This window comes from Anopheles funestus, chromosome X (assembly GCF_943734845.2).
Source record: "Anopheles funestus chromosome X, idAnoFuneDA-416_04, whole genome shotgun sequence".
Classification (NCBI taxonomy): Eukaryota; Metazoa; Arthropoda; class Insecta; order Diptera; family Culicidae; genus Anopheles; species Anopheles funestus.
The window spans coordinates 3155027-3182007 of record NC_064597.1 but is presented as its reverse complement, the minus strand read 5'-3'; the positions used below and the strand labels follow the sequence as shown (position 1 = coordinate 3182007).

At 42.2% G+C, this 26981-nt stretch overlaps 1 protein-coding gene across 1 annotated transcript; it reads right to left on the bottom strand.

Moving 5' to 3' along the window:
- Positions 1-19365: 19365 nt before the first annotated feature.
- On the bottom strand, positions 19366-25711 carry LOC125762858 (achaete-scute complex protein T8). Its single transcript, XM_049425420.1, has one exon. The coding sequence runs from the start codon at positions 23428-23430 to the stop codon at positions 22285-22287; it is 1146 nt and encodes a 381-aa protein (XP_049281377.1). The 5' UTR covers positions 23431-25711; the 3' UTR covers positions 19366-22284.
- Positions 25712-26981: the final 1270 nt, after the last annotated feature.

Genomic DNA, 26981 nt, shown 5'->3' with positions numbered 1-26981 from the left:
ATAAAATATATCAAATTTAAAAATTTTGCTAAACTGCAGAAAAATGAGGAAAATTTTACATTTTCTCAAACAGGGTAAGGAACTTGGTTCCTCGAATAACTTCTGGCACAGACATCTGAGGGCATGGCGGCCCAAGAAGAAAATGTAGCCATTGTTCTGATCTATCGACCACAAGTTAAAGATTGGCGATCCGTTGGATACCGACCGAGTTATAGGCAAAATTTGGTGCAAAAATGAGGAAAGTTTTACATTTTCTCAAACAGGGTAAGGAACTTTATTCCTCCAATAACTTCTGACACAGACATCTGAGGGCATGGCGGCCTAAGAAGAAAATGTAGCCATTAATGCCATCTATCGACCACAAGTTAAAGATTGGCGATCCGTTGTATACCGACCGAGTTATAGGCAAAACTTGGTGCAAAAATGAGTCTTGTGAAATTTTTAAATTGTTATAATTTTTCATTTTTTTTCGAATTTTCTATTCATTTTTCAATTTAAAACATTATTTGAGTGAATAGAAACTCATTGCAACCCATTGGCATTAAAATAAATGAATTCTATTTTTTTTGCAAAATTTCCCAAAAAAATCATAAGGGGTAAGCCTTATGAAATTTTCGAGTTGAAATTTTTTTGAAAATTTTTTTCCGATTTTTTATTCTTTTTTTAGTTTAAAGCATTATTTGAGTGAAAAGAAACCTATTGCAACAAATTCGCAATAAAATATATCACATTTAAAAATTTTGCTGAACTGCAGAAAAATGAGGAAAATTTTACATTTTCTCAAACAGGGTAAGGAACTTGGTTCCTCGAATAACTTCTGGCACAGACATCTGAGGGCATGGCGGCCCAAGAAGAAAATGTAGCCATTGTTCTGATCTATCGACCACAAGTTAAAGATTGGCGATCCATTGGATACCGACCGAGTTATAGGCAAAATTTGGTGCAAAAATGAGGAAAGTTTTACATTTTCTCAAACAGGGTAAGGAACTTTATTCCTCCAATAACTTCTGACACAGACATCTGAGGGCATGGCGGCCTAAGAAGAAAATGTAGCCATTAATGCCATCTATCGACCACAAGTTAAAGATTGGCGATCCGTTGTATACCGACCGAGTTATAGGCAAAACTTGGTGCAAAAATGAGTCTTGTGAAATTTTTAAATTGTTATAATTTTTCAATTTTTTTCGAATTTTCTATTCATTTTTCAATTTAAAACATTATTTGAGTGAATAGAAACTCATTGCAACCCATTGGCATTAAAATAAATGAATTCTATTTTTTTTGCAAAATTTCCCAAAAAAATCATAAGGGGTAAGCCTTATGAAATTTTCGAGTTGAAATTTTTTTGAAAATTTTTTTTCGATTTTTTATTCTTTTTTTAGTTTAAAGCATTATTTGAGTGAAAAGAAACCTATTGCAACAAATTCGCAATAAAATATATCACATTTAAAAATTTTGCTGAACTGCAGAAAAATGAGGAAAATTTTACATTTTCTCAAACAGGGTAAGGAACTTGGTTCCTCGAATAACTTCTGGCACAGACATCTGAGGGCATGGCGGCCCAAGAAGAAAATGTAGCCATTGTTCTGATCTATCGACCACAAGTTAAAGATTGGCGATCCATTGGATACCAACCGAGTTATAGGCAAAATTTGGTGCAAAAATGAGGAAAATTTTACATTTTATCAAACAGGGTAAGGAACTTTATTCCTCCAATAACTTCTGACACAGACATCTGAGGGCATGGCGGCGTAAGAAGAAAATGTAGCCATTAATGCCATCTATCGACCACAAGTTAAAGATTGGCGATCCGTTGTATACCGACCGAGTAATAGGCAAAACTTGGTGCAAAAATGAGTCTTGTGAAATTTTTAAATTGTTATAATTTTTCAATTTTTTTCGAATTTTCTATTCATTTTTCAATTTAAAACATTATTTGAGTGAATAGAAACTCATTGCAACCCATTGGCATTAAAATAAATGAATTCTATTTTTTTTGCAAAATTTCCCAAAAAAATCATAAGGGGTAAGCCTTATGAAATTTTCGAGTTGAAATTTTTTTGAAATTTTTTTTTCGATTTTTTATTCTTTTTTTAGTTTAAAGCATTATTTGAGTGAAAAGAAACCTATTGCAACAAATTCGCAATAAAATATATCACATTTAAAAATTTTGCTGAACTGCAGAAAAATGAGGAAAATTTTACATTTTCTCAAACAGGGTAAGGAACTTGGTTCCTCGAATAACTTCTGGCACAGACATCTGAGGGCATGGCGGCCCAAGAAGAAAATGTAGCCATTGTTCTGATCTATCGACCACAAGTTAAAGATTGGCGATCCGTTGGATACCGACCGAGTTATAGGCAAAACTTGGTGCAAAAATGAGGAAAGTTTTACATTTTCTCAAACAGGGTAAGGAACTTTATTCCTCCAATAACTTCTGACACAGACATCTGAGGGCATGGCGGCCTAAGAAGAAAATGTAGCCATTGGTGCCATCTATCGACCACAGGTTAAAGTTTGGCGATTTTTTTGATACCGACCGAGTTATAGGCAAAACTTGGTGTAAAAATGAGCCTTATTTATTTATTTATTAATTTATTATTTGGTTTATTTAATTATGCTCATAAATACGCACAACTCACACATACAGGTATAACATTGATCTTGAAACCATGATTACATCGTCAATGTCACTAAATGATCGTGGCGAAATGTTTCAACGTAAAGTATGTGAAAGATTTCAATCATATATGATGATCACTATGGGGTAGGTTAAATTAAACAGGCAACAAAATTGATATTTATTTCCAAATAATTTTTTTTCATCACACCCGTTCAGATCACACCCGTGAATCTGTTTTATTATTTTTCTTTAAATTGTGAAAATGAATATAGGAAAAAAGCCCTTTTTGATCGTGAATCATGTACCATAGTGCGATCACGCTTGAAACGTTTCATTCCTTTGCGATGGTTTGCGCATTGCATACCGAACGGCGCAAAACGCTTCACACACGGAACCTCGCTGCACGCTAAGCGACAAACGCGCAGAAGCAAATTTAATGTGCAGCTCTTCCCATCCCATCATTCATCTTAATGAATGTCGCGACAAATTAGCACCTCGGTTCAGCAAATCGTAACGTGGGTGGTCTTCCCTTCCAACACTACTCACAGCTGGAATTGGCCGCGAACGAAAAGTAATTCGCTTTAGGGCGATAGGGAATCGCCTTAAAACGGTATGTGACACACGACCAACATCTGCTTTTCGTGGTGTTGAAGTTGAGCATCGTTTCGATTATGTGGTGTCGTATGGAACAGAGATGCGTTTTTCGAGTTTGGGTAAAGCACACGTGTCGGGAGTTGTGACTATTAACGAAAGGCAGCTGCTTTTGAAAGTCAAACCAACAGCGGTTATTGAAATTTTAAAAGAAGGAATTAATATTTTCTCATTTTACTTGTAATTATTATTTTATAAAATAAGGAAATTCATTTCAAATAAAAATCTGGTGCCATACCGAGGCACGTTTGATGTACGTGTGTTGGTTTAGGTACATAATTGAGTTTGTGCACGTGCATCTTACACATGTTGCTTAATGTACCGAATGTTTGTTTAGCGTTAAAAATGCACCCAACTTCCGCACAAACGTCGGAGAACGATCATTCCCTTTGCACAGAAAACCATACCACACGGCCACAGAAAGGAAAAACGATCGATTTCACGCGACTAGGACAGCGCATTTCGTGTCCTTCGGTTGCGTTTTGGTCTCGTTCGGTTGGCGTCGAGATTGCAGACCAAGAACCGGAGGGCGTTAGGCAAAGGTCCGTATCGGCAGAAGCCGGTGCCAGATGTTTCCGAGCAACGTTTGGAACGTGACGCGGTAACGTGATCCTCTCAGAGAGAGAGAAGGAACCGAGTCCTTAAGCGCACGTAATCTTGTTGGCTGCTGGGCATAACAAATCCTTTTGCAGACGGAGGTTTCCTTTGGTCGCTCATTAAAGTGTATGCGCACGGCTCGAAAGTCAGCATACGGACCACCGGGTGATCCTGTACACCCCCGGGGCAAAGGGGCCACTTGAACGCTACTCGAGGTTGCGGTGAGTTAAAGGATTCACCTTCACCGATCGGCGGCATCCTTCTGTGTACGCTTGTTTATGGATGAGATTAGCCGCAAAAAGAAAGGGTGCCGCTAGTACACGAAAACGGTGAAAGAAAATTATTCATGCAACACCATATCGTGAGCATATTTTCCCAAAATTCGCACATATCCCTGAAGCGCTAGAATAGAGTCAAACTTCCCAGAGCAAATCGATCCCAATGGCAGCAACATAACGAAACATCATCTCTCCCACGTACCCGTAAACCGAACCCTCATCACGCCTACCAAACAAATCTTTATAAATTTCGGAAACGATTTATTAGTTTCACAAATCGAACAAAACCGTACCACGCATCACTCCCTTCAAAAAAAAAAAAGAAAACCTCATGCCTCGAGGGAGTGATCGGGTGGCACACAATAGAGAGTGAGCGGGTCTACATTGCGATCGTAGCAATCCCTCAGGCTCTCGGCCATATAGGGGTTTTTGCTCTATTGTTCGCCCTTTTGTGTGTTGCTCCGCTATTCGGCCTTCGGCAAACAACACCCCGATCAGAAAAAGGCTCTTCAAACATACAGACACACAGAGCGAGAGAAGAAGAACCAAAAGCTACCAAAATGGGACAAACAAAGTTCGGCATTTTCAGTATTATTGGCATGGCCGATTTTTGGTGCGTGTGTGTGTTTTCTGTGCATGGTTTGCGCTTTTTTTTCTCCCTCCCCATCCTTGGACCTTGGAGGAATCCTTAAAATCCGCTTAGAAAATCAATATTTGATTTACTCCCGGGTTCGCTCTTTTTTTCTTTCCTTTTTTGCTATAAACCTTAAGATTGAATTTTTGTTGCGAAGGTGTGGCAAGAGAGGAAATGAATCGCGGGGAATGCTTAACAAAAGCAATTTATATATGGAGGTGAATTAAATTTAGCCTGCAAAATGATGAAAAATATTAAAGCGTTAAAAGAAGAATTTATAAGACAAACGAGACAGATGATAGATGATGAAATTGAGTGTAAAAGGGTAGTTAGTACATGAGCTTTGAGTATACTATTCAAGACTCTCCTCTAACTCTGTAGAGAATGAGTCCGGCATCTTCAAGACGTGCCCTAAGTATCGCATCCTTGTGGTTTATTTTATCAACCTATGAATTTTTTCTCCAACATACAGCTCAGCTAGTTCATGTTTCAATTTCCTTCTCCGTGGAACTCGTCGCTTGAAAATGGCGTCAGCTTTGGAGTCCTCCGTTAGAAATGTCCAAGATTAATGGTCCTAGAAGAGTACCGGATGTATCAGGATGAGTTATTTGCCGCATTCTATTTTTGGAGCCCCATCAATTGATTTCACTACTTAGGTTGATACCCGAAACTACTTAGGATCGTACCACAGAGAATAAATGAGGAGCAGAACTCCTCCACTACCTCCAGATCTGGTAGTCTTCTCCCCAAGAGCACTCTGCTACGATCAGAGGACTCCGTCAAGCAGATATTTTATCTTCGCCTCATTGATCGTCAATCAATTCCTTAAAACCTCGCGTTTAAGTAGGATGATGTCGATGTCATCCGCATAGCCAAGGATTTGGAGAGAAGGGATGAAAATCTTGTCCGCACTTACATGGCACCTTGTCTAAGTCTCCTAAGAATCAGTCTGAATGAGTCTTTCTTTGACTAACTCATCGAAGAGTTATTTCACTCATTAAAGAGTCATTCTACGCAAGAATCAGTGGAAGAATAAACTCAAATATATAAGTCGTCTCTAATTCATAGTTCCAAGGAATCGCATCAGTCAAGTCAGATATTCTTCGCTTTAGTAAAACATTTAATTTTTATCACTAATAAAATATAAAATATATCTCAATAAAACTATAAAATAAAACATTTTCACAAATCAATCGAAATCTTCGATTTTGCAAGGCTTTCTGTGAAACGGCACACGAATTGTCGATGTCGATTGATTGTCGGACAGTTTAAGCAGGGAAAAAGGATAACTGAGAAAAAAAAAGAATCACCTCACCGTTGGAAGTCAAAAATTTGTTTCCGCTTTGTCTCCGCTGACACATATTATTTTCTACCGCGGCTAAACCGGATGGATGGTATGTCCCAACACCCACTTCCTGCTGCCCATCTGCATGATGGTTTTGAAATTTCCACCACAAGAAGTGATATAAACAATTCTACCCCCGGTATTGGGCTTACGTTAGATATTATTTATGGCTTTGCAATGTTTGCTGATTCGACGCATATCCGCCAGGACAGACACGACTCTTGCGGCGGTGGATATTTGTCTTTTCCGTTCGCTTCCCTTACCGCGTGTGCGAGGCTACGATTGAAATGATATACAGAAGAAGTAACAAAAAAACTGTTTCATTCAATTGAATCGATCCGATCTACCATTGAGCTGCGAAACGCTTTTCCCGCATTGCGTTATTAATGACAACTTGCCGGTTTAAATAAATTATTCTTCAAAAAACTGTATCATAAAAAAAAACCGTATATACATCTGTATCCCTTCAGCTGGACAATGGCAAATGGATCGAAGGGACGTTCCATTTCTAACGTCTTTGAGGGATTTTTTTTTGCTTCGCTTCTTGGTTTTTTGTTTATTTTGTTAGCTTCTCTTGGGATAAAACGCACATCCCAAGTACGGCCGATTTAAGCGATTGTTTTGATTTTTCAGCTCAAAACCCACGGCAACAATAACGCCGATGTTTTGCCCCGAAGCTGTCACACGGAAAAACCGGGGGAAAAGCGTTTCCCTCTTCATACAGCGATTTCATCTCGTGTCAGGTAGCGAAAGGTTCGTCGCTTGTCCGCTTTTCGCTCTTCTTTAAATCTTTTGTTATTTGTTCCGTTCTTTAAGGATTTTTTCTGCTGCTCAAACGTCATCCCGCGTGGCTCGTTGGACGGTGACTTTCTGTGGACACACTCCGCGGCATTGTTCATCATCGCACACTCCGTCATTAGCTCGGTAGTAATAAAACGGATGAGTTATTGCTCGCGACCACTACCGACGGGTATGGCCGGTGCCGACACGGGACCATGTTTGTTTATCGATTGGGCCGGGATGAATGTGGCGGGCAGGGTGGGGGCTCGTTCTGTTTCGTACCCAAGCTGCCACAAAGGATGACAAGTGTCGTGTGGACGAGCGCGTACGTTTCAAGACTCCTTTCAAGCCAAAGCCGGACTGCTTCTAATTTCAGCTTAGCTGTTGTGGTTTGCCGCGCCGGGTAATTCTGACTGATCGGGTCGATCGTTTTCTGGGGGCCGAGTTCACGTTCAAAGTGATCTAAATAATATCCTTCCGCCATTACTTGATGACTGCCAACACGAACGACCTGCATGCGATCCGTCACCACCTTCCGTATCGGGGGGGTTTGCGTCGTACGTTTATGGATGGCGTTCCTTCATTTGGCGCTGATCGTTTCAAACATTGGCGAGCATTATCGCACGTTCTGCTCAAACCATCCACGCGAATGAAAGACGGACCAGAGCTGAAGAGATGGAGCAAAGAGAGAGCGAGAGAGATAGAAGAAAAGAAACAACACAAAAAAACCTGTTTCATTTGCTTGCCCGAGCTAACGATCGAATCAGCGGAGAAATTAGTTCGTTCGCCTTGCACCGTCTTCGATTTTGAAGTTCGATGCTGCAAATACTTCTCGCGCGCACACACACACACTTGTCGCCGGATTGCGGAACCGTTGGAGGGAAACAAACGAAAAAGAGCGGGTTGCATTCGGAAAGCCACAGGGTGCAAGTGTTTTTCACACGCTCTTTAACACGCTGCTCGCGCATTGCAAGATGCCACTGTCACTACCGTCGCCTGTACCGAAGGGTGAAATGGGGGCCGGGGAAAAAAAAGCGAACGCAAAAAAACAGCAACATACGAACAACTCATCAGTATGCATAAGCGTGTGCTCATCCTGCCTACCGTGTGGTGAGAGGGAGGGAGTTTTGCATAGGTGGAAGGGCGGTAGTTAAAAGCGGGCGTTTATTTTTCGGCGCACGCAAAAATTGGTCTCCAACTCCGTTTACCCCGGTGATGCGTGAGAGCTAAGCGATTGGCAAACAGAAACTGGGAGACAAAAAGGGGGCAAATGCCGTGCGATTTTAAAATTGTTTTGGGAACAAATTTTTCCTCCCCCTCCTCCGTCGTATACCCCACTCTTTCCTTCACGCGTGCACTCTGGCGTACTGATCTGTTCTCTGTACGACATACGAGGGCTTCTTAACTTGAAGTTAGAAGCAGCAAAAACCAAATCGAAACAAACACGAAGGGAAGAAACGCAACCTGAAAAGTCTCGGTGACAAATATCTCAGTTTTCGGTTAAACTTTTCTTGTACTGGACGACAAAAAAAAGGAAACAAAAGCAGGAGCAGGAAGATGCGTTTGTGCAAGGAAGGGTGCAAAATTACACCAGACACAACACTTTAGCTGTACTCTCCGTTTCCTAACACTGCCATGCGCCATGGAGATGCGTGTTAGACAACCGGTTCCCGTAAGACGATACGGAATAGGGATTCGTCTTTAGCAAATATATTTCTGTGCCTAAAATACTCACCCCCCAAAAACGATTCTTTCCCTCTTTTTTTTAAAAACCCAACTCCCATGCCCTTGTCACGTGATGGAGAATGGAGAGTATATTCTTTAAAAAAGGAATTAATTACTTTAATAAATCGAATTGCTTCAATCCACACGATATACAGAGCGTGCTATAAAAAAACAATCGAGAAATAACGTTATTTTTTCTTTATTGTTGTGATTTGCCATAATTAAGCTAAAAATTGCATAAATTTAGGGGACACAGGACAGCTGATTTAAAGGCAAACAATAATAAGAATTCAATCTACGATTATAACCATAAATTTGTTTTTAGTCTTTGTTAAATTCGTTTTCGCCTAAAGGTAGGCTTCAAATGTGTAAATTAGTTTAATATGGAATAGTTTACGAAGGACTTGGAATTGAAATAGTATTTTAAGTTTAATTTTTAAATTTATATGTTAAGAATGATAAAATCAGTAAATATATAAATAATTCTGTCACATACTGTCTTACACTTTTCGGGCGCATCTTAAGTCTGCCGTCCACCGTGGCAATTCAGTCCCGGCGCCCTACAGGGGCCATCGGCGTTGGTCATCGTTCAGACTCGTCCCGCTTTTCATTCTGGGAAAAAATCGTCTCCAAATGATAGGGTTCCGTTTTCATGTTTTATCGACGGCAGCATTATCATCATTAGACAGTCCGCCGGGCGTCGATCGCCGGCGGACGGCCGTACACCCGGAGTCGGGCCGACCATCATCCGTACATTTGAATACGCAACCGGCGGTTATAAGGAGGGAGAAAGAAAAATAAAACCGAAACAATTTCTAATGAAAAGCAAACAACAGGTGGGAGGCGCCGTTAGGGGGGTGGGGGATCGATAAGATTATGCCCTTTATGCCGATGCCGGGGTATTTTCTGGGGCGGTACGGAAGCGAACGTTTGCAACGCGATCCAATCTGCCAAAATGCCGCTGCTTATCCCTGTATCATATCTGACGCGATAGCAATCGGTAGAAAATAAAAATAAACAACAAACACACACAGACAAACGGGGCGTACGATGGTGCCATGAATCATGAACCTGCATCCTGCCGAGTAGCTCTTTTGCCTGCAAATCTGCATCTCTGCACGCTAATCGCTTCCAAAGCCGCGGATGACCAAAAAAGGGATTGTTTTGGGGGTCGGGAGGAGGAAGTGCATTAGGGTTGTCCGATACGCGGGACGTTGATTATATGTTTGTTTTAGCAAAAGTGGCAACCAGCACGTATCACCAGACGTGTTGAAGGCTTCACAGCTTACTGGGGGGGCGCCTGCGGTAGCCAATCGCCACCGCAACACCAGAAGGTTGGACCACATTTCGCCGTGTGTGTGGAAAGAGAAAAACACAAATCTTTTGACAGTCTAAAAATTGCATATTTCTGGGTATAAACATTCGGAAATTTCAGCTGCCATCACTAATTGTGATGGTGCAACGAATCCGACCGAATAACCTAACATTCGATTCGCCGCCTATTAAAGCGTGCAGCCTATTTTGTACACAAACACAGTGGAAAAGTCGTGGTACATTTTGGCGCATTGTTCGATGACTGAGGGTTGTTCCAGATGTAAGATTCGTTTTGAAAGGATCTCCATACTGCGTCTGAAGCGTTGCGCCCTCCTCTGGGCTTCGGCGGAAATGAGCAAAAAAAAACAACAAAACTTCTAAAAATCCCTGCTGATCTTGTGTCATTCGACCGTCTCCCATGGATCGCTACGGGGAGGGAGTTATAGTGAAATAAGGCACATCAATAGAATTTGTGAAGAATTGCGCGGCACTTGTTATGCTAGTACAGCGAGTCCATGTCATCCTTTTATGCTGTATGTACTCCTCAACAAACTAGGATCTCCGTACGCACTAAAACACAGACTACAGACTGTTTATCAGCTTCCATGCAAAATTAACATCGGAACAGAATTAACAGCAAACAGATTTGATTACCAGTTGTCGTGCTGATGTCCCGGCTAACCCCGCAACAGGTGGTCCTGGTTTTCCACCTTCCTTTGCCTCATTACACCCGCCTAACTCCTGCCCAGCTGTAACCGAAGGACCCAAAGAAGTGGCCTCGTTTGAGCTCATACAATGCAGCCCAAAAGGGAAAAGTGTTGTACCTTTCCCTGCGGCGACCCTACACAATGGACGGAGCATGCGCGGCACTGGCGCACGGCATGGCGCAACACGCCAGGTGGACCATCCCGTTTCCCCGGTTGCAACCTGGGAAATTCTGGACAAATTTTCTATGGTTATTTGTTCGTAATCGTTCGCTCATTAAAGCGTACCCCTTGGAACAGTGTCCTGCCGGTTTCTGCACGGACCATGGTGGAATTGCAAACGAATTCGACCAACCAAAGAGAAAAAAACGAAGCGTCAATGGTTGAGATCCTTTATTATTTCTCTCTGCGTGTGAGTCCCTTTTGTTGTGAGCTTTGTCTTTGTCCGCAGCAAATGAGAGAAGAATAGATGCGCACCTATTATTCGCCAAACATTTGACTTGAAGCGGTAGTTGGGTGAGTTTTTGGTGCTTTTTTTTTCTTTCTCTCTCGTTTTTAATTTAAAATTCCTTTAGATATCGACCGGCCTCGGTGTCATCATCATTGTCACTGTGTTTAATGGCATGTGCCGCTTCTGTCCAGTTGCTGCCGTGCATTGTTTCCTTCCTCCCCTTGGTGTGCTTTTCATCGGTGGAAATTTGCCCTTACCGGACGGTAGGAACGATGGTGTCATTTTCTTGTGTTTTTTCTTTTATTTGTTCACTGTTTGTCGGTTCTTGTTAAAGTTGCCGCATCACTTGCAGACAGGCAGGCTGGTTGTATCATGCGGTGTAAAAGAATCACGCAACTTTTAGTGTGTAACACTTTCCAGCGCAAATCTATTGGTTCGGGTGGTTTTAGAAGATGCGCTGCAATATTAAATTTAAACTGAATTTCGTTTTAATATGAAGAATTATTATTAAACACGAATTTTTCCTCCCTATTAAAGATGCTTTTCGTTGTGAAAAGTAGCAAATTTATTAATATTATAAAAAAAATATTTATGACCATTCATCATTATGATCTACTTCCCACTGTGCAGCAGCAATCAACATAAAAGCACGAGCTGCAACAAGTTCCTCAAAGGACGTGTTTTAAATATATTCTTAATTTATTATATTCTTATATTCTTTTAAAACATCTTCTAGGAAGAAAAATAGTTTTAAAATAAACACTTTAATAAAAAGAATATATTAAATATAAACTGCGCTAGCGATGTTACGATTTGTTTACAAAACTAAGTGATAATTAATCCATAAACAAATCATTCAAAAAACAACGCTAATTCTGACGTTTACGACACTCTTCGCATAACTTCGGCCCTGAAGTTTACAGTTGAAAAGATTTATCGGTTATGTCCTGCAGCTAAAAATAAAACTAAAACTGCGCTTTGTCGTTGAGCATCACCAAGGATAAGAACCGAAAAACATTGGTTTACTCTGTTGATGTCTAATAATAATAAAAAAAAAATCTTTCCAAACTGCAATACGTGCCGTTGTCCTTCCAGCAAATTGGGCGCAAGATCGTAAACAGTCACATTTGGTAACGAAGCAATCATCGGTTCATCTTTCAAGGCAACTGTAACCTCGCCAAAAAAAAAGAAAAGCGCTCGAAAGGAAAGGAAGGACATTGATTACCATAATCAAACAATTAAAATGTTGCCTTCAGCCAACATTTTAAGCTTCTGTTTATAACGCTGGCTCGGTCACAAAAATAAAGTGAGAGGGAAACCTGCATTTGCATTTGGTTGTCGCTTTGTGTCGAATGAGTAAAATCATTTTCCAGCGCCAGATGGAAAAGGATTTTTTTTTCGTTGGGCAGGCGAAACCCTTGCGACCTCGTCCGTTTTCGGTTTTTCCTTCTTCATTTTTCGTTCCATTAAGTGCGGCACCCAGGCACTCGTAAAATAGTTTTTACGAGCCCTTAGAAGACGGTTTCGAGGACAAGCTCTTAAGGTGCTTGAGTAAAGTAGCACTCGTTGAAAGATAGCTGACAGAACAGATAGCTGAGGGCCTAAGTTCTGAGAGATAAGTTCTCGAAAGGAGCATGAAAATATTCTCCTTATTTTTTTCTTTTTTTTTTAAAGTAAAACCCCTTTCGTACTAGCTGTGGCATGGTAAATGCGCTTAGGCGGTGGATTCAATTACAACCTCACACCTCGCGATGTTTAGGAAAAATGATACTGGCTGTGAGTAAGCGAAAGGCGCTTGAATTTGTCATAAGCCATGATCATGTTACGCGCTTCATATTCTTCAAATCACTTTCGTATGCTGGCGCTTGTGCAGTTTCGTTATCAAGTAAAAAACAGAGCAGAGAGAGAGAGAGAGAAACAAATGAGGTAAAGTAGGGAATCCTCCAGGTGGTCCAATAAAAATGCCCGCCCGGTCATCGATCAATCCCTTACAATCATCCTTTAAAACAAAGCAAACGAAAAAAAAGAAAAACGTCGATACGAAACCCTTGTTGTCCTTTGCGTGTCCTTCCTCAACCGAAGCATTTAACAATCCTATCTCCAGAACCGGGACCGACTAAACGGAACCAAACGTTCGATTAGAAATCCATCATCACGGCGGTACAACAACCGACACATCGAAGGATTTCTATCGGGTGCCAAGATATGCCAATTAAAATTAACCCTAACTGTGCGCACACTGGCACGACGGCACTGGCATTCCACTCGCGATAAAAGGTTCTAGAAGGAAGCTGAAACAAAAAAGGAGTCTTCCTTTTAAAGGGATGGAAAACGGGAGAGGAGAAAAAACACTAGAAAAACCACCCAACCAGCAGCGCGCAATACAAAAAGCGATAGGACGAATTACGTGGACCTACCAACGGAAAAAGGATAATGAAGCAATAAAAATATTTGAATCATGTTTTCTAATTTTCCAATTACTGCGAATGGAATGGAAAAAAAGGCTTTAAGGGGAAAAATGTAGAGCATTTTTGTTTTAATTTTCGATTTCAGAAACGACTTAAACGATACGATTACAAACATTTTTCACCTCCACGCGTTTCGGAGGATATGGATACGGAGAATAGGGATAATTTCTCTAGTCCTGCCCCGTAGACAAACACAAATACACCGTTTAATCGTAGCCATCCTTTTTGGTGCGTGTTTGCATTTGATTGTTTTTATTTTCTTCGTTATTTCCTGGCGAATGGGTGCCGTGATTGCAAAACCAAACCGATATTTTGAGAGCTATTAATGGAACGAACAAAGCCCGAAAGATGATAGTAAGCTTTCCTTTGAAAGATTTTTTTCTTCTTTTTTGAAATTTCATCATCCCACCCGTAAGGATGCAAACAGGGTGTAACGGGTGTGTAAAGCAAAGAGATCCCGTGGAAGGGTGGAAGGAATGATCCGATAAGGACAAACGGTTTTGCTCCCGTAACCTATTTCTTCGAGACTTATTAATTACACCGCTCCCTATCATTTTGCTAGCAGGTTCGACCGCTAGCCGATTCGGGTTCGTCGCTTGTGAGTCTTTCGTATGTTCTTCGTTCTGAAGCGTTTTGCGCAACGGGCAACCGTTGCCCATGTAAGGGAAAGATCGTTATCCTAGGGTGGGTGAAAAGAAAAAAGGGTGCAAATTGTGTTTAAGTAGTGTGTGTGTGCGTATCTTCCTGGAAATTGGGTGCCGTAGCCTGTGCAGAACCTTTAGGAAAAAGTGGTAACGGTCCCACAAAAGTCGCACCAAAACAGCATTAATTATTGCAATTAAAAAGCGAATGTAGCACCTCCGCATAAGTGCCCCGTTATGGGGGTTGTTTTTGCTCTTCTTCGTTATTAACTTTTTAACATTTTCCAAATCGAACCGTTTTAATTGAGCTTGCGGAGGTTTTGAGTGGGCTAAAGGATTCACCTATTATGTAATGTGCGAATAGATGATTGATGATGCTCAAAACCGATACGAAGGATACACGTATGAAATGGAGCATGAAGGTTCAGGCACTATTTCTCGTTTATTTGTTGGAGTTCAGTGCTTTCCATGATATGGCAGAAAAATATAATTCATAACTTAGCTTCTTATCAAGCTCCCGATCGATCCTTTCGAAGGTGAGTTTTACTTTTCCAAAGACTATTTACTATGGAATTGAAATAAAAAAATGAATAGTTTAAATAGAAATGAAATTAAAATCGAACAAAAAACCTCATAAAGCAGGCACACTGGAAAGAAAATTCTGGAAAAAGAAAACAAACGAAAACTTAATCCACAAAAGGCGGCAAATCAGCGTTCATTCTCTCCTCTCGACTGCTCGACTGCTAGACCGAAGGAAAAAATCAATCTTTTATTATTTTTGTCCGGTATTGTTCCGTCCATCACAAGCGTCTTCAACGATCGGCCTTCGGCGTTCGTCGCTTACTTCCTGTTCGGTTGCGGTACATCCCGATTTTACCTTATTTGCAAAAAAAGAAAAAAAAAGAAAATAAAAACCTCGGCATCCTTTCTATGCATCCCTTTCCGCATTATTTATGTGCGTTCCGGATGCTGTGATGCAAATCGCAGCATCGTCTCGCTGTCTCGGCATATATGCAATTTCTTAGACCGGAGTTAGGGCATCATGCAAAAAAGGGAGAGAAAAAATTAGAGAGAAAAAAAGGCCCAGGAAGAAATCATCACTGGGCCAAGACGCAACCTTAAAAGGTGGACCGTAAAGTCATCCGGAAGGCGGGTAAGGTGAAGGAGGGATAAGATGGAACGAAAACAAATCCGCACACGCACACGTTTAAAAAGGAAGTGAAGACAACGAGCGCTACCACAGCCGATGCAATCATTCAATGCCCTTCTGGTAGGACAAAGCAGGCGACGAACCCGAGTCGGTTCCCGATTACAGCAGAATCCTACTTTCGTACAGTTTCCTACTTGGATGGGTTTTCACTGTGCTTTATTTTAATGCTTTTATTTTCCTAGCTTTCAGTTTCGCTTTGTTATGCGCTCATTGTTTCTTCCGGAACGCGCTCGGTACCACCGCAAACCGGAACACGGCGGGAAGTGTGCTAGACAATGAGAGGCCCCGAAAAAAAGGGGCCTAGAGTGCCAGGAAGTAGATGCCATTTGCATTCCGGCATCCACTTCCGTTGTCCTTAACCTTGCTCGGATGAGACTGAAGCAGGAGGTGGAGAAGATGAAGAAAAAAACGCTGCCGGCAAGACGAAAGTTCATTGTTCGAACTTGATCTTCGTCTGTGGCTGGTGCGCCTGTGTGGAACGGATCAAGTTCAGACACCGTTTTTGATGGTCATAAAAACGGAATGGGATGTATGCGCTTTCTTGATTGCAAAATCGTGACTAAAGCAGCTACGTCTGGCTTTATTAATGTATTTTAGTTAGCGTCGAAAAAGGACAACAAAAAATATTTAATAAAAAAGTGAGAAAAAATTATTAAATGAAACATTTTTTTTACTCAAACTGTTCTAAACAAAACTCTCCTTTTTATGATGGTTTGAACACATGCTGCATCGCGCCAAAAAAAGAGCATCAGCTTGGTTGGAAATCGGAAGCTTTTGTTAGCTGCACCGGGTGGATTAGCAACTTAATCCCCGTTCGTCGGGTGTGTGTCGCATCTACCTGGCTCCTGCGCTGGACCTAATCCCGAAAAGGACACATTCCCTGCTTTCCCGACCAAAAGGAAACCCGACCTTCCCCCGGGTGGGACTCTCGTTCGCAAGGTTCGCAACAACAACAAAGGCAAAAAGAGCAACAGAAAGTAATTACTGCGCCTCGAAACAATGCACATGTAGTCAAAACAAATAATGTAAACCTGGCGGCTTAGCACCGATTGGCAGGCGACTTCACCATTGCGGACAGTTTCATTATCCGCTTCATGCACGGGTGCATTTGTTTGGTAGCAAAAGTGGATCGCTTAATTTTTTTCCAAATGGATTGCTTTCCTTTCCTACGCCGATGGGAAGGAAACGTTATGACTTTTGCATACTTTTAGGAGCAATTAGTAACATTTGTGTGATTGCTTTCTGAGGTATGTTTCGCTGTGCAAAAAGTAGCTCCATGTGGACACTTTTAACCATATGGTCTTGTGGTTCGGGAGTAGTGCAAAACTCTCAGCCATGAAATAATACAACGAACAAGCGAACGACAGCGAAAAAAAAGGATTAATTTCTTTACCGAGTGTCACTTGCCGTCCTGACAAAGCACTTTCAAATGACAAACCCCTTTCATTTCACACGCCAAACCATCGGCGTTCCGTTCCAAGCCCGGTGCACACCGCTTGATGAATCGATATTGTTCCCGTTTTCGTTCCCTTTTCTAAATTTCGCCTCATCACGTTCACGGTTTCCTTTGCCGAGCGACAAATCTGTCGTTTGTCAGATTTGCTGCGCTAAACCCTTTGAAAAGGGATCGGTTTGAAGCAGTAACAATAAAAAAATATGCTCACATTAAGTTTCGGTCGGGACAAAAAAGCTGGAAAATATATCCTTTTTCTTCACCGAACCGGGCAGCAAAGCGTTGCCAACTGTTTGCGAAAGTGAATACCACATGCGGTGCACTGTGGAGAAAATAAATCTGCCATATGGGAAGGGAAATTCGATCGAAGCTTTACAAGGAATCGTGAAAGCTTGAAGAAAATCTTGTGAATACTCAAATCGAATAACAAAATGTTTTTTTTTTCATTTTTTTAATACATTTATTCTGTGTATTTATTTACAGTCGAAAAGGCATATTTTAAGACGAAACTCTGTTTATTTGCATCATTTTATATTCATCCCTAGCCAAAAATACATGCAAAAATAGTAATTAGTAATAAAACAAAAGACTTCAACAGTAGACGAACAAAAACAAGCGACGAACCCTACTTTTTATTAATTTAAGCATCATGTTTACTTGCTTTTTTCTCGTCAAATAATAACTTAAAATATTTTTTAATGATTAGAATACAATGAAAAGTTGTTTTATTCGAATAAACTAAAAAGGGAGTAAAGAAAATGTTAAGTTTACTGTCGTAAAATGAAGCATGAATCGGGGGAACATTCTTATCCCTCAATCGAACCAGGCAATCGAACAAAATTGATTAAGAGTATTACAGGGAGAGTGATTGCAGGATAACATCAAATAAAAACAAACATCATACTCATACCCCAATGCAAGGACGGTAGGAGCGTGTGTATGATCGGGATAATATAAAAAAACACCTTTACTGTTGCACCCCCATCTCGGCTCATTCCGCTTCATCCAATTTACCAAATCATTTCAAACCAAACGTGCAAGAAGTTCGTGCAAAGAAAAAGCAGAACAGAGTGAAGGAAAAAAAACGGTTCACTTTGCCGTGAGTGCTTTGCCAATTTATTTGCAAAGAACAGGCAGAGCGCCTTTAATATTGTGCACGTCTTAAAATCGCCGGCAGCAAAAAAACCGGGCCAACAGAAAACAACCCCACCGATCGTACCGTTTTTTTTTTCTCCGCACCCTATTCCAATCATTTTCCATCTAATGAAGAGCAGCAGCAATGGGGGCCTACGGGCCCCCAAAACATAACCTAAGCAGTAAACCTGGCCATCCCCAAAATTTAACCCCGCGTGGAACGCTTCTTCGCTGCATTACCTCCCCTCACTGTCTTCGTACATTTATCGTTTTAAATTTCGTCCCGAAATGAGCTGGACCCGTTGATGCACTTGTGCAGCAAGCAACTTAAAAAAAACCACCACCACCGTTACGGTGGAAAACACCGGCGCAAAAGGCACACAAAATTAAAATAACGCTCCCGCACGATTGAAGGTGCATGGCGCGCGCGCGCACGCGCACGCTCGCGCTCGGTCTCACTCGTACACTCCCGCCGAAATCGCACCAAATTGAATATGTTCGGCGTGGTTTGAGTTTATTATCGGCAACGTTTTTTTTTGTCCCTTCTTCAGCAAACGTATACGCACTTGCAGCGGCGAAGGATGCACGCTTCGGGGATGGGTTATCATTTCTTGTAAAGTAGAAAACCCTTTATGCTTGCCCCGTTTCCTTACGTTTCGTTCGCTTATCGTTCGCTAATTCTCTCATTCTACCTCATTCCTGCTAGTGTCCTTTATCATTATTGTTATTGTTTTTATAATATTATTATAATTGCGCATACTTCTATGTGCTGGCGTTCTCCGTCCTGGTCCGGCACGTGACGGTGAACGTTCGCGATCTGGGATAAGGAACGAAAATCGTACCAGGATTTTCGGAAGTTTGATCTAATTATGGGGGAATCGTGTTAAAGAAGTTGAAATACATATACATTCCGTTTCGTTTTTATTTTATTTTGGCTTCATTCGAATGAATCCATTCCTTCGTTCGGTACATTTTATCCGTGTGCTTCGCTTTTAGTGATTTAATTTTAATTTTATACCTCACAGAGTAAAGCAACAAAGTCTTAATTTGTTTGCAGGGTGCATAGTAGCACCATAACCATAACCCATCCCATCCAATCAACACGCTTTCGGGTGCAATCAAGGCAGCAAACACTCCCGCACGAAATTTAGAACCGATCGCACATAGAGAGGGGGGGGAGGGGAGGGGGGGGGAAGGGAAACAGGTTGTCCAACACCAATCGTACCGCGGATTGCATTTGCTTTTGTTGTGACAGGCGCAATTTCCGCGCAAAAGGCCTTCGCAAACAAAATCAATTGACGATCGACGAATTGTTTTTCGTGTCGTCTCGTTAGCTTTCTCGTGGTTTTTTTTGTTTTGTGTCTCCACTCCCTCTTTCCCTCACCGCTTGCACGAACCTTCCACAAGGTTTCGTAGAAACACCTGGACGCTACGCGAAGGGCAAGGTTTTGCCGCTGACACACCAGCGCTTTTGGATGATGCGGGTTGTAAAGGTAGGCGAAAAACATCTGCCCCATGAAGTGGTGAGGCAAATGGGTCCCTTAGCGTCCAACACATCTTCAGTTCGGGTTGTCCAGCCAGGCGGGAAGTGGTTGGAACGTGAAAAGGGAAGTTTTTGGTGAGCTTTGAACGCTGCTCTGACTCTTAAAGCTTTACAACGCACATATTCTCAAAGATAGACGTAGAAATTAAACTTGTTGAAGTCTTTCGTTTACATTGAATTTTCAAGATATACTTCAAGTAGATTTAACTCTCCCTTAATGACTGACTTGTACAGGAGGAGGTATAACACAACAAAGGAGTAGAAAATGAAATAAACTTCCCGGCAAACTGGGTGAGACATTCCTTACCGGATGTTTTGCACGCGCACGCACTTCTGCAAACCAAGCCAAGGTTGATACACGCGATCATGTGACGATACGCGCCCGTGGCACGTGTGCGTGTAGAATTCCGCTACACATCCGGCACCATAGAACCACTTCCGGTACCTAGGGAAGCAAAAATCATAAAGTTGAACCTCTATTTTCATTATGAAAATGAAAAGCAATTTTATAAAAATTTCAACAACAAAAAAACCCCTCTCGTGTTCACCCTTTTCTGACGGTGGTTGCGCCTAGAAATCTGGGTGAAATAAATTAATGCTTGCCTAGTGTGCGTGTGTGTGTGTAATAATGTTCGTCACCGGTGCGGGAGCAACCTTATCGTGGCGGTATTCATTTATTGGACGCGAGCTAACACCGAACCTATGATCAGGCAAAGACCACGGTTGCAGATGTCCCTGGGGGTCGTGCGTCCTTTCTATCCGTTCGATCTTTATTCCACCGCACGCTTCGGACTCGTTTCTTCTCTCCTTGCGCGTATCGTTCGTAACGAATGCATAGAGTTTCAGCTGCCAGACAAATACACACAAGCACACAAGGTTGGGATGGTTGGGTCGTGTGCCTCGTCCGTACGATGGCACGCTTATCCCAGCCTTTTGCAGAAGGAACACGAGGACCTTTTGCGCCCCGTTTTGTCCGGGTTCTCAATTTTGATCCTTTTCGATTACTGGGTTTCCTTTCGCTGGCGCATTTTTTTTTCATTCTTTATTGTTGTTTCATTCTTCGTTACCGTTTCCCCCTGCTGTAGGGACACTCTTTGGTTCGTTCGTCCTGGTGTTTTTCATTTTCTCCCGGTTCCAACCTCAACGGAACGAGGATACGTGCAGTTAATTCTACCGTACCATTACTTTTGATTTCTGTGATTCATGATCTAGGAGATTTTTCTTTTATATCGTTTCATCCGAAACCATTCGCATGCATTCTCACAGGAATGAATGCGATTACCTTCAGGTACGGGGTCCCTGCAAACGGATCTACTGAATGAGCAGAAGAAGAACAAAACGCCGTTCTTGGTGGAGGATTTTTAGTTTCGTTTCGCTTTGGATTTGCCATCCCGCTTTTTTTGGTATTCGAATGCCGTGCGCTTGCGTCACAATGCGCGTTCGGTTGAGGCACCAAAAACCCGGCAGGATACCGCCAGGACTGTGCTGGTGGAAATAAAACCCAGTAGTCGCCCGCTAATACGGGGTTACACCTCCATCTTGGGACGGTGGAGTGAACCGACCAGACAATGGCCACTCCACATCCACCGATGTGACTTCGACTCGAGGGGAGCACCGGAAACCTGAACCCTGCGCAAACACAGCATGCACCCTGTGTATTAAGAGTGGCAAACGAGTAAGGTAGAAAAAATAAAAACCCAACTAAAAACGTACGCTGCGTCATGTAACGTCCGCATGCAATGCAAGCGCTGTGTGCGCGAAGGGACAATTGGCGGAATGTTTTGGGCCGTGTGAATTCCAGCATCTGTATATAATGAGTGATTGCTTGAAGGGTAAAAAACCCCCTTTTTTCCTGAATGCTGAATGCATTCTCAGCTCCCTTGTCACGGCTTTTTTTTCTAATTATTCTACCAACCAATTCTACCCATCGAACTCACCTTTCTCACCCTTATATACTACCAAACCAAGAAAAAAAAACTACAGTAAAATTTCGATTTTATTATTGTGTATTTTTTTCAATTTATTTACTTCCAAATTTTACATACAAATACAAACAAACGGGTACACATTTACAGTGGTAATGTTGGTAATGTTTTGTATCCTTTTCAAATTTAAAATAATCTAACCCCCCCCCCTCCCCCCTCGAACGGTGTATCAGTCTCTAATACTATGCAACTATAAACGTAATACTTATCAGTCAAAAACTTCCCATCCGCAGACGACGGTTCGTTTGACAGGCACAAGGTACAGAAAGAAGCTATTTCGCGATTGATGCTTGAACTTATTGTACCAATAACGAGGTTTTGAGCTCAATTCCTAATAAACTTTTCTTCTTCCAACAATTTAATCATTTACGTACTTGAACTAGATTCTATCTAATCTCTAACCTCCTGGAAATAAATTCTGGAAATTTCAAGCTTTAGAGTCATTTAAGTTATCTCCAGAGTTTCCTCAGCTAAAGAGACATTTCAATTTCATTTATTTTAAAGAAAAAAAAAATGCATCATTAAGTCACTTTTGTGAATGGGGAAATAAATAAGGGCACTACTGTACGTTTAAGCAAAAAAAACTATTAATAAATATTATAAATAATCGCAAATAGTGAGTAATATATAGGCTTCAATGTTGTTTGACAAAGACAAAAAAACAAACATGCATATGTACACGGTAAATAGAAACTACTTGTCATTTTGGTGTTGGTGTTGATTAGACTACTGGAACTTTCTGCAATTCTCAATCGAGCAAACTCTGCTGGCTCTGGAGCTGTTGCTGTAGGTGTTGTTGCAGCTGCTGCTGAAGCTGCAACTGTTGTTGATTCGCCTCGAACCAGCTGAGAAACGATGCGTCCTCCGCGAGGTCCGCCTCATCCTGGAGTTCCGATTTGATCAGCATCAGATCATCGTACTGCTGCTGATCGAACATCGTACCGTCCGGTTGGGATACGATCGAATGGTAGAGTGAGTCGACGTCCCGCTTCGAGTCCGTGTCCGGTTCGAGCGTGAAGTTGCTCTGCGGCGAAAGGGCAATGGCGGACTCACTCAGCAGATCACCACTGCTAGAGCACGTATCCTCCTCTTCCTCCTCCTCCTCATCCGGCAAGGGTGGAGCTCGCTCGGTAGAGCTATCATCTTCGTCGTGGAGACTCTCCGGATCCAGATACTGGAACGTGTTGGTACCGGGGATGCGCATATACTGATGCCCGTTGATGATGGTGATCTGGGTCTGATCGAGCGCACCGACACCATTGCCGGCCATTATCCCGGTACCGGTCTGTTCCAGCTTGCTCGTGCGTGGTTTGATTGCGAGAAAGAAGTTCCCGGATTGGCCGGTAATTGGTTCGGGCGGTGGTGTCGCAGGGAGTTGAGTGTCGGCCGTATCCGGGGGGAAGCTCGGTACACGTGCACCACCCGTGCCGGAGTGTTCGAGCAGCCGCTCCAAGCTTTTGATGTACTCCACCGCCATCCTTAGCGTTTCCACCTTGCTCAGCTTCTTGTGGACGCCGCGTGCCGTTGTGCCGGCCTCGAACGCTTCCGCTATTTCGTCCGGTATGCGCTGCCGGAGCGCGGCAAACCCATTGTTTACCTGCTGCACCCGGTTCCGTTCGCGTGCATTACGCCGCTCGACGGCGGACACGCCGCTTCTCGGCTCGGTACTGCTGGACCGCTTCCGACCCGGGCCGGCACCAGCGTGCGCGAGCTGCTTGGCGAATGTCTGCGCGCTCACCGCCGGTATCACGTTATCCGCACTGACGTAGTTACCGAGCGGGAGCTTGCGCTTGAGCGTTGCCGGTGCAAAATCACGCACCGCCACCACCATCTGGTTCTCCTTCAGCTTCATCCGCTTCGGTGGGTTGAGTGACGTTTGTCCGCCGGTTGACATTTTTACGTTGTTTTTTTTTTGGGGAAATTGATTTTTTTGGGGCAATTCTTCAACAACAGGAACGAGGAAGTTGATGGGGGCGAGTGTTGATCTTTGCTTGGCTCATCTACCTCAAGGCACTTCACGATAAGAGAAATACATCTACACACACACACACACGCACGCGCGGACACACGGTTTACTTTCACAATTGCGCACTGTTGTTACTCTAGCAGCACTCAGGGAAAAACCATTTGATTGTGGTGTTGTGTGGTAAGTACTGAGCAGCCGAGACCTTGTCCGGTCGCTGCCGTGGTTGCTGTTGTTCTGGCAACAGTGTCGCGTGCCCAGAGCTCGCAGCCGGCCTCGTACTCGGCAGAAATTAAACACAGCAACGAAACTTCCCCTGGCGCTCGGTGGCATCGACCAGGATCAGCTGGACCTTGAGTGTGTGAGAGCGCGCGCGCGCGTGAGTCAAACACATATACGTACACACACACCTGGTCTGATCCTCTACCAATTGCTGTTAGCGGCATTGATGATCGGCACAGCAACGGGGACTTGCTGTTTGCCTGTTTTTCCCATCCTTCCGATACCGTTTGTGTGTGTGTGTGTGTGTGTTGTCGCCCATACAGCAAAAAGGGTCCTGAAATTGTTTTTTCTTTCTTCAATTTCTCCCCTCTGTACGTTTCAATGAAGATTACGAAAGGTCCTTAATTTTTGTATTTTTTCGCTGACAACTCCGGTAACTCCGGTAACTCCGGTAACTTCAATGTCTCTTGCCCCCTGTCCTCCACTGTAGTATATAAGGACCCGGTTTTTCTTCCCGCTTCGTTTGTTCCGAAAACCATACCCTCCCGGTGGTAGACATTTCCCGTTTTCCTTTCCCGTGTTGCATCATGTCGGAATTATGTATCGAAATTACAGCGTACCGCTTTCCAGAATGGAAAAAAGGGAAGGTACCGTACCCTATAGACAAGGTGGCGTTCGGGGTGCGGCACCAAAAAAAAATAAATAAACCAGCTTCAGGATACGCTTCAGTGGACCCCGATTCAGGACCCCTCTTACGAGCAAGGCAAAACCTAAAAACCGTTTGTACATAACCTCACACCGTATAAAGCAGCTAGGAAGACATACACAAACCGTATTCCCCCTTAGGTCCCTGAATTGCATCTAATTTTATTCGCAAACACTTTCATAAACCGGGGTTGTACCCGATTTTTGGCTTCGTTTCCGGCACGCAGAATCCTTGCTGCGGACCATCCATGATCGGCCGTGGTGATTTGAAGCAGCTTCTGCAAAACTGTTATATTCTCAAGCACAAACGCGCGGGTGCCTCTGAAGAAGTCCCGTGTTGTTTTTTTTTATTCCTTCTTCCAGCTCTATCGGCTCACACCGCGCTGCCCTGTCAACAGTTTCGCTTTGCGAGTTGATTATTTCGCCCGTGCGCAGAAACTATTGCACTTCAAACACGGTGAAGGACCCACTCTGTTCCCTGCTGCGTTGAAAGTCGCAGAAGTACTTCTACAGAAATACCTTCTGGAGCGGTTATTTTAGATATTTTTTTCTGCTTCCCTGAACCGAAAGGCCTTTGCAAGCTCTTAAGATTCCGCTACATGGTATTTTTATGTGTAACCTTTTCCTTCGACTACCGACTTTGTTTGTCGCCTTCTCACTCTAACCTCTCCTTCTCTGCCAGCGCAAGCGTCTGATCCTTGGCGACGTCTTGACATCACGCATCCGTGCTAAGCGAAAGATAAAAGTACGAGAGAGAAGAAAAAAAACGTACACTGAAGATGTTATTCTCGCTATCAATTTAGAAGCTGTCAAGTCGCGCTCGGGACCGGGAACTATCCCACGAGCATGGAAAATGTCTTCCACGTCGCTAGAAGCAAACAGCGAACAACTCAACGAAAAACCTACGTAATGCTCAAAGGATGATCGACACATTAAAAATTGGGATCAAACGAAACCAAGCAGAAAAGGCGGGTTCCAGAAAACTTTGAGAGTTTTCCGTTCGGAGTATTCGTTCTCCTATTACTTTGGTCCACAAGTCTGAGGCTTCCTATTTCTAAGGATTTAGTTACTTCTTCTTTTTTATTCAGCTGAAGTCTTTGGTTTTTGGATACGTCCCGTTCCCGGTTGCCTTTGCCACGAAGGACGAAACCGTGCGCAAACAGCCCGAAACAGTGAAGTAAGCGCAAAAGGAAGTTAATGAACAACGCTAAGGAAAAGTGTTTGAACCGTGAAACAGACAAACAGCAACAGGACACGAAATGTTTGTGAACTAGCGTTTGAAGAATGGCGTGTGCATTGGATCTTTTGGTGGAATAATACTGCTGAACAAACATTTTGAATCTGTTGCTTTATATGCTCGTATACCCGTATATAATAAAACATAACAAAATTTTTCATTTCTTTTAATTTTTCAATTTTTTCGAATTTTCTATTCATTTTTCAATTTAAAACATTATTTGAGTGAATAGAAACCCATTGCAACCCATTGGCATTAAAATAAATCAATTTAATTTTTTTTGCAAAATTTCCCAAAAAATCATAAGGGGTAAGCCTTATGAAATTTTCGAGTTGAAATTTTTTTGAAAATTTTTTTCCGATTTTTTATTCTTTTTTTAGTTTAAAGCATTATTTGAGTGAAAAGAAACCTATTGCAACAAATTCGCATTAAAAAATATCTCATTTAAAAATTTTGCTGAACTGCAGAAAAATGAGGAAAATTTTACATTTTCTCAAACAGGGTAAGGAACTTGGTTCCTCGAATAACTTCTGGCACAGACATCTGAGGGCATGGCGGCCCAAGAAGAAAATGTAGCCATTGGTGCCATCTATCGACCACAAGTTAAAGATTGGCGATCCGTTGGATACCGACCGAGTTATAGGCAAAATTTGGTGCAAAAATGAGGAAAGTTTTACATTTTATCAAACAGGGTAAGGAACTTTAATCCTCCAATAACTTCTGACACAGACATCTGAGGGCATGGCGGCCCAAGAAGAAAATGTAGCCATTAATGCCATCTATCGACCACAAGTTAAAGATTGGCGATCCGTTGTATACCGACCGAGTTATAGGCAAAACTTGGTGCAAAAATGAGTCTTGTGAAATTTTTAAATTGTTATAATTTTTCAATTTTTTTCGAATTTTCTATTCATTTTTCAATTTAAAACATTATTTGAGTGAAAAGAAACCCATTGCAACCCATTGGCATTAAAATAAATCAATTTAATTTTTTTTGCAAAATTTCCCAAAAAATCATAAGGGGTAAGCCTTATGAAATTTTCGAGTTGAAATTTTTTTGAAAATTTTTTTCCGATTTTTTATTCTTTTTTTAGTTTAAAGCATTATTTGAGTGAAAAGAAACCTATTGCAACAAATTCGCATTAAAAAATATCTCATTTAAAAATTTTGCTGAACTGCAGAAAAATGAGGAAAATTTTACATTTTCTCAAACAGGGTAAGGAACTTGGTTCCTCGAATAACTTCTGGCACAGACATCTGAGGGCATAGCCGTCCAAGAAGAAAATGTAGCCATTGTTCTGATCTATCGACCACAGGT

What these genes read in the sequence shown, in the direction of transcription:
- LOC125762858 (XM_049425420.1), bottom strand. Translation starts at nt 23,430, where the DNA reads ATGTCAACCGGCGGACAAACGTCACTCAACCCACCGAAGCGGATGAAG.